The following is a 12449-nucleotide window of genomic DNA, read 5'->3' on the forward strand; positions in this document are numbered from 1 at the left end:
TGCCGGTTTTGCCTATGCCGGATAGCGCCGGATAACAATGGTCGTCCGGCCTTTTCCCTGACCGTTCTCACGCTTGGGCTTTTGACGTACCGTCCTTCCGGTAGTGACCACGACCGGGCGGTGGTCCCTAGTACATAGAATATTTATCAATTATTAAATATTTAAATCTAATGTATTATATTATATTTTAACCCAAAAAGTATAAAAAGTTAAAGGAAAACCGAGGGAAATAGTCTATGAGAAGCTAATTTTATGGACCCTCTCACAGAGGAAAGTACACAAGAGGAGTAAGAGGAAAATGAAGAAAAATAAACGAAAAGTAATAAAGATTAAAAGTAATGTATTTCTATGAAAATAATTTATTAAAAAATTAATTAAATTTGTCTAAAATAAATTTTAAATGATTTGGAGACAGAAGAAAATTAAAAAATCACGTGAGGTGAAATATAACTTGATTCTGTAGAAAAATTGGTAAGAAAAGTTTAGAATGAATTTTAAAAAATGTAGTAGCAAATATAAAATTTTATGTAAAATGATTAATTAAAGTTGTAGAGAATAAATTCTAATTGGTTTGAGAGACGAAAGAAATTAAAAAAAATATGTCTAAGGTGGAATATAATTTTATTTTTGTGAAAAATTTAATGAAAAAAATTTGGAGTGGATTGTAAAAATGCAGTAGTAAGCATAAAATTTTATGTAAAATGGTTAATTAAAATTATGGAGAATAAACTTTAATTGGTTCATTGCACAAAAGAAATTAAGAAATTATGTAAAATTTCTATCTCATATTTTTTTTTCAATTTTAAACTCTAAAATGGCTGATTTAGCATGATTTGAAACTTGTTCTTTCTGGTAAATAGCTTTGTGTTTTACGTTAAAAAAGTAATAAAAAATTGCAATAAAATTTATGTAAAAATATAATTAAAAAAAGCTGATTTAATTAAAATAATTGTTAATTTAAAACAGCAATGGTTAAAAAAGTTAAATTAAAAAAAAAAACAATAAAACACTCTAATTTAATTCACAAACTATTGAGTGATATACTAACCAAAAAAAGAAAGAAAAAAGTCCTTGGAAGAGTAAAAAATGAATGGCAAGGTAATGCATGTTATGTTATCGACGAAATACCTGGGTCATTACGTAATAAATAGATCCAATCCACATGCTGCTGTTTCATGATTCATTCTCCCTCAAACACAAACAACAAATTCTATTATTCCTCTCCATTTGACAAGGTAATTTATTAAATTTCTTTTTCTATGAAATGCCATAGATCTGTTATTCTATTATATGCTGCAGTTTCAGATTCTTCATTTACTCTCCTGTCCTTTCTTTGCATGCTCGTGTAGAAACCAACTGAATAATTTGATGGAATGCCCTCTGGATCTACGATTTCTTTTTTTTTTTTTTTTCATGTGTCTCAGAATTGAAAATTATAGATCTCTTAATTTATCTCATCATAAGGAATCATTCTATTCTGCGACATTATTGTCAAAACGTCACCTAATAATAGTGTAATATACACATACAAATCAAGGACTTTGAATCTGTGAAACGGTTATAAGCATTTGAAAGTGATTATATATGTTGTTAAATGTTATTGTGTTGTTTGATATTGATCTGTGTATAGGGTGCTGTGAGAGAGAAAAAAAATGGTGAAGGTTTGTTGCATTGGAGCTGGGTATGTTGGAGGACCCACCATGGCCGTGATTGCGTTGAAGTGTCCTAAGGTTGTGGTAACTGTGGTGGATATATCCTCCCAGAGAATCAATGGGTGGAACAGCGATCACCTTCCGATCTATGAGCCGGGGCTTGATGATGTGGTGAAGCAGTGCAGGGGGAAGAATCTGTTCTTCAGCACCGATGTGGAGAAGCATGTCTCAGAGGCTGATATAGTGTTTGTGTCGGTGAACACCCCAACAAAAACTCATGGTCTTGGAGCTGGCAAAGCAGCTGATTTGACATACTGGGAGAGTGCTGCGAGGATGATTGCTGATGTTTCAAAATCAGATAAGATTGTGGTTGAAAAATCCACGGTCCCTGTGAAGACAGCAGAGGCAATTGAGAGGATCCTGACTCACAACAACAAAGGCATCAATTTCACCATTCTCTCGAACCCAGAATTTCTTGCTGAGGGCACAGCAATTGAAGACCTATTCAAACCAGATAGAGTCCTAATTGGAGGGAGGGAGACCCCGGATGGGCAAAAGGCCATACAAACTCTGAAAGAAGTGTATGCAAATTGGGTACCTGAGGAGAAAATCCTGTGCACCAATTTGTGGTCTGCCGAGCTCTCAAAGCTTGCTGCCAATGCCTTTCTGGCACAGAGAATCTCTTCTGTGAATGCCATGTCAGCACTCTGTGAGGCAACCGGTGCTGATGTGGCACAGGTGTCCCACTCCATTGGGACAGACTCAAGGATTGGTCCAAAGTTCTTGAATGCCAGTGTTGGTTTTGGTGGGTCTTGCTTCCAGAAGGACATAATGAACTTGGTGTATATCTGTGAGTGCAATGGGCTTCCTGAGGTGGCAAATTACTGGAAGCAAGTGGTTAAGGTGAATGACTACCAAAAGACAAGGTTTGTGAACCGTGTTGTGTCCTCAATGTTCAACACAATTTCAAACAAGAAGATTGCAATTCTTGGTTTTTCTTTCAAGAAGGACACAGGTGACACTAGGGAGACCCCAGCAATTGATGTGTGCAAGGGGCTATTGGGAGACAAGGCCAAGTTGAGTATATATGATCCTCAGGTCACTGAAGACCAGATCACAAAGGACCTTTCGATGAGGAAGTTTGATAAGGACCATCCTGCTCATCTTCAACCTCCAAGCCCCACTTCCATAAAGCAAGTATCTGTGGTTTGGGATGCTTATGAGGCTGTCAAGGATTCACATGGTCTTTGCATTCTCACTGAGTGGGATGAGTTCAAGAAGCTTGATTACCAGAAAGTTTATGACAGCATGCAAAAACCAGCATTTATATTTGATGGCAGGAATGTTGTGAATGTGAAAAAGGTCAGGGAAATTGGCTTTATAGTTTACTCCATTGGCAAGCCACTAGATCCATGGCTCAAGGACATGCCTGCAGTGGTGGCTTAAAAGGAGAAACACACTTTCTCCAGACAATGCATGCCATCCCATTCTTTTTCTTATAATTGCATTTTTCTTCCACTTGTTTATTTCTTTATACTTGATTCTGTGGTTTTAGCTAGGTAAAACTTCCTAATTTCTTGGCATGCCTTTATCTAATAAACTAGCATGGAGCCCTGATTCTTGCATAGGCTCAGTTGCATTTGTTGATTCTTATACAAAAATGTGTTTTGCAATGATGTAGATAATAAAATCAATAATTCTTTTCCTGCTCATCCGCTTCAGCTTTTTATTTCCTTCACTGTACCTGCTGCCAAATTTATTTCTAGACGTACGGAATTCGGTTCTTCCTGCCACCCAGAAGTGTTCCATGTTTTTTCTCTGTTATCTGGTTAATCATCAATTTATTTATATATATTATAAATATTTTTAAATGTTAAAATCAAATATATAAAGTGAAAACTTTTTTATTATTACTATAATTATTGGAAAAACTTTTGCAAGATTTTTAAAAAATACAATATCAAATATAAGATGAACAAAAATATATAATGTAGTTTCGATATTTGTATGAAGTTTGAAATGATTTTGTAATAATTAAATATTAAATGACTAATTAATTTCAAATAAATTATATAGAATAAAAATAATTTATATGTATGAATATAATTAAAAAAATAATTGAAAGTGAGAAGAATATACTATTTTTTTTTGAACGAAGAAAATAATTTAAAAATTATGTACTGTGAATTATATAATTTGTGAATAAATTCCTGTAATTTTAGTTTGTTTAAAAAATAACAAAAGGAACAATAAAATGTTGAAATAAATTATTGTTTTGATTTTAATAAAATAAGTATTTATAAACATATTTTTGTTGTTATGTTTATGATGATTTTTAAAAAAAAAAAATGTATTTGATTTTAAATAATTGACGCTTAAAACTAAAATTAGTGTGTATAAATTATAAATTAAGAAAGTTAAATTAAGAGATGATTGATGTAAGGCCTAAAAAAAAAAATATAATAAAATAAATAATAATAAAACTAATAAATAAAAATATAACAAATAGTGTGCACATGTGGCAGCATAGGATAGGTTGAATAATATTAGTAAAGTAAAAATACTTAACCTTCTAAAACCCACATTTAATTTGTGTTTCTGAAGAACAGTTCCCTCTTTTCTTTCAAACACTCTCTCTTTTCTTCTATGCTTTACCACTCCTTCCATCTCAAACTCAGATTCTTGATCCTTTGCTTGTTGAACAGAAGATACCTAGCTGATCAAGGTTTCAAGAGCAACCTTTCTACCGATTGAATTTTCGTTTTCCCAATTGGTAAGAAAAAAAAAACCCCTTTCTTTCTTTTCACCTAGGGTTTTAATCATATGAAACAAAATCTGGGTGCATGTGACCCATTTCACGTTTCTCAAATTTTTTTAGCTTCTATTAGGTTCTAAAAATTGTATTCTATCATCAAATTGATGATCTATAGGTACCGTAAGGGTTTCCATAGGACGCAGGACATCTCTAGCCTTCTTAAGCTTGGTTGCCTACACTAAAGGTAAGGGGAGCTAGTTTTATTTCTTATTTTTATTGTGTGATGTGAATGAATGACAAATTTTGTAGTGATATGTTGTTGGAAGCATGAATTTGATTCTAACAGTATCATACCAATTATTTTTAAAGTTAGTTCTACTATAATTTAGTTATGATTTTTGTTTCGTTTTTTTTACTACTTTTAGAAGTATTTAGGGGAAAAATCATTTTTAAAATGTTCCTTAATCTTTCTATACGTGGGCACCCTTTTGTGGTGTAGAAATCAAAGGTGTATTGAAATTATCAAAAAAAAAAAAAAAGAAAAAGAAGAAAACAAAACAAAAGTAGTTTAAGAATTGAACCCAACCGTGACTTTTGACTTGAGTTATAAAATGATGATTCCATTTGTTTAGTTAACAAACTATAACATCCATGATTGAATAATCTTACGTGTTAATGTCACAAAGCTATCATCAAATGCAAGACTTACCGATATCAAGAATCATAAATTTGACTATGAAAAATTGAATTAGAAAAATTAAAATGCCGCGACGTTCTTTTGACATGAAACCAGATTCCTTTGGTAGATTTCAAATTAGGATTATATGTTAATTTATTATTGGCTTATTCTAGTCTCCATAAATTTATTTTCACAGAAAGAGATTATTTTCTTATAAATTTAGACAATTTACTCACATTGCTTACATCAAATACCTAACTGATTTAGAATGATGAAATTGGTTCCATGTGCTGTGTAAACTGATGGTGTTTTATTTACGGTTTCAGCATTGGTTTCAGCATTGTTTTAGTTGTTGTTTTAGCACTATTTCTGTCCTATTTTAATTACTGTATCTGCTGTAAAAAAAAAAAATACTGTTGTAATTACTGTATCTGCTGTAAAAATACTGCTGTTTGATTGCTGTTACTGTTTTAAAAACCTTGCTGTTTGATGTTGCTGTCAAGAAGGTTTACTGTTGTTGTATTGGCTGTTTTATGCATTCTTTGTTGGCTGTTTCAGCACTTAAATCATTGTTGTTTTTTTTGTACAATTGTGGATTGTTTCAGCATTGTTTTCTTTTTGTTTTACACTAATAAATTATGTTGTTTGATGTTGTTTTGGGACACTATTATTACTGTTTGCTATTTGTTTTTTTTTTATCACAATACTATATCCAATGCTTGATGTTTGAGTTAAAATTATACACTAAAATGAAAGGAATTATGAAATGGTTATAAGTCTTGATTGGTGTGAAACTTTAAGAGGAATTATTCATTCAAGAGGTATATCCTGTGATTTAAAGTGGTCGGATTGAATATGAAAGTAAGATCTCTAGGTGAGATCATTTAGTGTATTGAATGAATGGTGAGAGACTTCCATATGGGGGGTTATCCCTAACACTCTAACGGTCTTTCATTCTCACTTAGAGAGGATTGACGCGGGTGGTGAGAGTAGTGGGAGGTCCTAGGGTAGGCGCTATCACTGGAGGTCTATTCCGCGGTAACGGACTAGCCTTGTGTGTGGTCGGGTGAAACCCCTCGGCAATGGCTTTGCAAAGCAGTAGAGGCCACCACAAGTGCACAACCCGCCCCAGCTCTACATTCATTCCAAGTCCGGACGTGTCTAGAATCTTAACATGATAGGATACTTGTCTTGATGAGTTTTATGAAATAAATGCTTATGTTTATGATGACTAAGGTGTTTATGTGTGTATGAATATTCTTGGAAATGATAGATTGGTTGGAAATGAATTTATGATTGTTTGAGACTTAGCTCACCCTTGCACTTGTATGTTTGTGTTTGTTTGCCTTCCCCCTTGCGATGATCATCCAATCCTTTGGATGTGAGCAGTAGGTGATGATGTATCTTTGGAGCAAGCGTTGGAGACTGAGGAAGACCCAGCCCCTAGTGCTTAGGATCTCTATTAGCTCCTAGTTTAGATGATCTTTATTCTGAAAGACTATTAGCATTTATTTACTTTGATCTGTATTTTGGAAAACAATCTTTAGGACCCTTTAATATTTAGCTAGCTTTGTATTTTGAACAACTTGGAAACTTGTACTTTGTCCTTCTTTTCGTTTTAATTTCCCATCTATTTTGGATGACTGTAATTTATACTTATATTGTCATCTACTACTCTTAACTGCTTTCTATTATCATGATTTAATGCATTCTACATATATACATAGCTATATATTTTGGGATGTTACAATTGATAATTGGATTGCTTGATGTTGTGAATAAAAGTTTAGTAAACTATGGAGGAGTGTGTTGTTTGTGCATTATTTATGCTTTTAGTTTGTTTTAAGAGATTTCTTGTTTATTAGTGGAAAGGTATTCTTAATTACCGAAACCATGAAGTATAAGTTCAATATGAAGACAAAATAAAATAAATAAATAACACGCATTCGTTAAATATATCAAATAATGGTAATGAAATAAACTTTGTTAAATGAAACATAATTAATGGTGAGAAGTGGATGTCCATATTGTTTTTTAGACATATTCTTTTTGTATGTTCTAATTATTATACGAATATTTTTTATTAATTATGTTTTTTTCTTAAATTATATTTTTTTTCTTATTCGGTTTGACTTAGGTTTGTTTTTTGATATTTTTTTCATTTGTTGATTTCAACATAGTATCTTGGTAATGTAAGAAGTTCAATAATGTTAGAAAATTATGCACAATTCCTTTTAATCGGATTTGTGAGAGAAATATATAAACGTAGAATAATGATACTCAAATTAAACTTTTAAAATTATACTGTAAATATATTATTGGTAAAAAAAAAAAGTTTAGAAACAAATTCACTTTTTTCTCTCTTAGCTTGTTCTTACCTATGTCTTCTCTACTTATTGGAATGAATTATAAAGGAATACATTACATGTATTTATAAGTGTACAGAAGCAATATTTTCCATTCACTACATTTTTCTATTTTTAAGTTTTCTAAAATATTGTTGACTTTCTCTTTTGTGAAACCAAGAATTAAGCATCCCTAATTTTCTCTCAACGGAGGATGCAATTCTTGGTTTAGTTGACCAATTCTAACAATCTCCCACTTGAAGACTGATTTTAATCTGTCTTCACACCTTGATCATTACATCAATCTTCTGTAGTCTATTATTGTAGCAAGCCAACTAAAGTTGAACACAATTTCAGTTTGTTAATGGTTATCACTTTTGTTAACATGTCTGCTGGATTCTTACTTCCGAGAATCTTTCTCAATGTTAGCACCCCATCTTCAAGTAAAGATCTAATGAAGTGATAATGAACATCAATATGTTTTGTCCTAGAGTGAAATGTTGAATTCTTTGCCAAATGTATTGCACTCTGACTATCACTGTGCAAAACACTCATCTCTTGGATGAATCCCAACTCTGTTAACAATCCCTGAAGCCATATTAATTATTTACTGGCTTCTGTTACTGCTACATACTCAGCTTCTGTAGTGGATAAAGCAACAATCTTTTGCACCTGTGACATCCAACTAACAGCTGTAGTACCAACAGTGAAAATGTAACCAGTAGTACTTCTTCGGTGATCTACTTCACCTCCAATGTCTGCATCTACGTAACCTTGTACTTTTAACTCTCATTTGCTAAAGTACAAACACTTCTCTATAGTGCCTCGTAGATATCTCAAAATCCATTTAACAGATTTCCAATGAGCTTTACTTGGATTTGACATAAACCTACTAACAACTCCCATTGCATGACCAATGTCTGGCCTTGTACAGACCATCACATACATTAAACTTCCAATAGCTGAAGCATACAGAATTTCAGCCATGGACTCCTTTTCCTTCTCTGTCTGAGGAGACTGTTCTTTGGATAGACGAAAATGACTGGCCAAAGGTGTGCTAACTGCTTTGGCGTCTCTCATGTTGAATCTCTGAAAACACGATTAATGTACTCTGCTTGAGATAACTGCAAAATACTCTTTTGCTTATCTCTTATGATTTGCATTCCAAGGATCTTTCTGCTAAACCCAAATCCTTCATGTCAAATTCTTTTGATAATTGTTGCTTCAAATTTCTTATCTCGTCCATATCTAAACCAGTTACTAACATATCATCAACATAAAGTAACAAAATGATATAACTGGACTTATATTTCTTGAAGAAACAACAGTGGTCGGCATTACACTTTTGGAAACCCTCCATGTGCATGAAGCTTTCAAACTTCTTATACCACTGTCTTAGAGCTTGTTTCAAACCATACAAGCTTTTCTTTAATCTACACACCATGTTCTTTTTTCTTTCTTCTAAGAAGCCTTCAGGTTGATGCATGTAGATCTCCTTATCTAAGTCTCCATGAAGAAATGCAGTCTTCACATATAATTTCTCAAGGTATAATCCTTCACTGGCAACAATACTTAAAACAGATTTGATGGTATTGAGTTTTACAACTGGAGCAAAGATTTCAGTGTAGTCAACTCCTTCCTTTTGCTGAAATCCTTTGACAACTAGTCGGGCTTTGTATCTCTTGGACCCATCATGATTCTCCTTCACCCGATACACTCATCTATTGTGAAGTGTCTTTTTCCCAACAGGTGACTCTACTAGTTCCCATGTCTGGTTGGACATTAAAGACTTCATTTCATCTTTCATGGCAAGCTCTCACTTACTAGCATCAATCATCTGACATGCTTCCTCATAATTTCCAGGCTCTCCTTCATCAGTTAACAATATATAATTCAGATATTATCTATTAGGTACGTGAGGTCGAGAAGACCTTCGCAAAACAGGCGCTAGAATAGAAAGTTCTGGTGTGTCAAGTTCTTCATTATCATTATTTTCACATGATTCCTCTGACCGAGGAGTCTCAATTACATGAGTTTCTGGGACATCATCCATATTTACATACACTGGTCTACTTTGTTCTGAGTTGTTATTACATGTGTTGTTCCTGTCCTTATACATTACATTTTCATTGAATATCACACCTCTACTACAAATCATCTTTTGATTTTCATTATCCCATAACCAGTAGCCAAACTCATCTTCACCATAATCGATGAAAGCGCACTTCTTCGATTTAGGATCAAGCTTATTTCTTCCTTGATCACTAATGTACACATATGCTATACAACCGAAAATTTTGAGATGTGATAGTTTTATCTCTTTACCACTCCATACCTCTTATGGTATTTTGTGCTCCAATGGAACCGACGGACCTTGGTTGATTAAGTAAGTTGTTGTGTTGACTGCTTTTGTCCAGAACTGCTTTGGTAAGCCTGATTGCAAACGCAAGGTTCTGGCTCTCTCTGTCAATAATATATTCATACGCTCTGCCACACCATTGTGTTAAGGCGTACCTGGCACGGTCCTCTCCACTCTGATCCCGTGCTCATAGTAAAACTTCTTAAATTTAGTATCTTCATATTCACCACCATTATCCGATCTAAGCTTTTTTATCTTTAATCCTGTCTCATTTTCTACCATGGCTTTCCAAATTTTGAAAGCTTCAAATACTTCATACTTATTTTTAAGAAAGTATGTCCATACCTTCCAAGAGTGGTCATCAATAAAAGTCACAAAGTATTGCTTACCACCAATGGATAAGACAGTTGTTGGACCCCAAACATCAGAGTGAACAAGCTCAAGTCTCTCTTTCTTTGGGATTCTTCCACTTCTTTGAAAGCTTACTCATTTTTGCTTTCCAAGTATATAGTCTTCACACATGTCAAATTCTATTGACCGAAGACTTGGTAGTTTCCCCTTTGAGTGCATGATCCTCATCCCTTTCTCACTTATATGACCTAACCTCCGGTGCCATAGGTTAGGATTTTCATTCATTGCAATTGTAATCAAATGACAATACTCGTATCTAATGGTAAGGCAGCTGTCACAAAGCTTCTTGAATCTCTCCCAATACTCGTATAAGCTCTCTCCACCAAGCTGCCTAATCCCAGTGATGTCTTTTCTGATAGTTGTGGTTCGGGATGCTGGGAAAAACTTTGCTAAGAACAACCTCTTCATATCATCCCAACTGGTGATGGCTCTAGGTGTTAGGCAGGACATCCACTCCCTTGTTGCATCCTCTAATGAATAAGGAAATATCCTTAAGAAGACTTGATCCTCAGGAACATCTTGAGGCCTCATGGATGAACACACATAGTGCAAATCTTTTAGATGCTTATGCGGACACTCACCTGCAAGGCCATGAAACTTGGGCAACAAATGGATCAGTCCAGTCTTGAGAACAAATGGTACGTCCTCATCAGGATATTGGATACACAAGCTTTCATAACTGAAATCAGGTGCAACCATCTCCCAAAAAGTCCTCTCGCGAGGTGGAGGTTGTGCCATATTGTTCTCAGTGCGAAAAACAACAAAATCAGAATCAGAATCAGATGCAGATGTAACAGATGCAGTATGCACAAAGTATTCAGCAGTGGATTCAGATTCAACAGTAGGATGCATAGTGTCTAATGGAATTGACTCAAAAGTAGACTCTAAAGATAAATTCCTAAAATGCCTAGCTAACCTATGAAAAGTCCTATCAATCTCAGGATCAAAGGATGGTATGAGTCCAGGATTTCCTCTAGTCATGCACCAAGTCACAACANCCTATTACCATGAAACGATAGCACAAAAATTCAAAACACAGAAAACAACACAAGACAACACAACTCACACAAANGCAAACACAACACAAGACTCAAAACTGAACCGTTGATCCCCGGCAACGGCGCCAAAATTTGATGGGTGTCGCGACCCATACAAATTTGATTGCAATTTAGAAATGCAGTATAATGCTAGGGAATGACCCCTACGTCGTCTCTCAAGGACCAACTGCGGTTCAGAGTCAAGTCTAACACGAAAAGGGGGGGTTTGAAAAGTGTTTTTGTGAATACGAATAACTAAATTAAAATGAATGGACATTAAACTCAATTGTGTAAGTTAGAAAACATCAAGATAAAATAAAGTGCTAAACCCAACATTTCAACAAACAATTATCTAAACACAATTAAGACTATTAAAATGCAACACTAAATTAGNGGAATCAAATGCAACTAATCCTACTATGCAAATTAATGCAAAACAAGAGATAATTAAACATGCTTTTTCATCTATCAATTATGTGACCAATATTCATCTACCAATTGAAATTGAAAGGTGCAAATAACTTGAGAAACCCCCTTGGGCCGTGAGCTCCTAGCCCACCAAGGTCCAATTTCAATTTTGACTTTTCTTCCTTAAATGAACATGCAAGGTGTGTTGACTTCTTATCCATGTGCTCCATACTTCAAGACAACAAACATATGCCTTCCACATCAACTAAAACCATTCACCACTCCTTGCATGCAGCAAAATAAAATTGAAACCACACTAAGCCAAGCAATTCACGTAAACAATGCAAAGGGTTACAAGAGAAATTGCTTCCAAACCAAAGGGTAAAAGGATTCAACCTCAAATGCTACTTCCAATGTGCCAAGTAAGCAAAACCCAAGGAAAACATACAACAAACACTCCATTCCCTTAGGATTTCTTGGCTGAAACAAGCTTTAAGACAAAACTTAAAGAGGAAATGTTCCCTTAGTCAAAGGTAGCTCCATGTGTGCTTGGCCAAATCGGGTAAAAAATTAATTACACCTTCTCTCTTCCTTCTCCACTCCAAATTCGTTTTTTTCTTCAATAAACCAACATCCAAATTGTTTCTTCCATCTCCAAACCGTGAACACACTCCAAGGAACCCAAAGCTCAATTGCCAAATGATTCAAGAACAATAAAACCAAGTTCTACCTTCATAAATCCAACTTCAAAACACACTTTTCTTCAACTTTTTGACCCAAACAAAACCAAACCCCTATGCTTC

The 12449-nt window shown here is 34.3% G+C and overlaps 1 protein-coding gene and 1 long non-coding RNA gene across 2 annotated transcripts; both read left to right on the forward strand.

Moving 5' to 3' along the window:
• Positions 1 to 958: 958 nt before the first annotated feature.
• LOC106766798 (UDP-glucose 6-dehydrogenase 1) lies at positions 959 to 3277 on the forward strand. The gene is made up of 2 exons (XM_014651558.2): positions 959 to 1235; positions 1631 to 3277. The coding sequence occupies exon 2, from the start codon at positions 1653 to 1655 to the stop codon at positions 3096 to 3098; it is 1446 nt and encodes a 481-aa protein (XP_014507044.1). The 5' UTR covers positions 959 to 1235; positions 1631 to 1652; the 3' UTR covers positions 3099 to 3277.
• Positions 3278 to 4123: 846 nt separating this feature from the next.
• LOC106767990 lies at positions 4124 to 6789 on the forward strand. Its single transcript, XR_001376203.2, has 3 exons — positions 4124 to 4425; positions 4583 to 4651; positions 6476 to 6789. It is a non-coding gene; the product is annotated as an uncharacterized LOC106767990 (long non-coding RNA).
• Positions 6790 to 12449: the final 5660 nt, after the last annotated feature.

Source organism: Vigna radiata, chromosome 7 (assembly GCF_000741045.1).
Source record: "Vigna radiata var. radiata cultivar VC1973A chromosome 7, Vradiata_ver6, whole genome shotgun sequence".
Classification (NCBI taxonomy): Eukaryota; Viridiplantae; Streptophyta; class Magnoliopsida; order Fabales; family Fabaceae; genus Vigna; species Vigna radiata.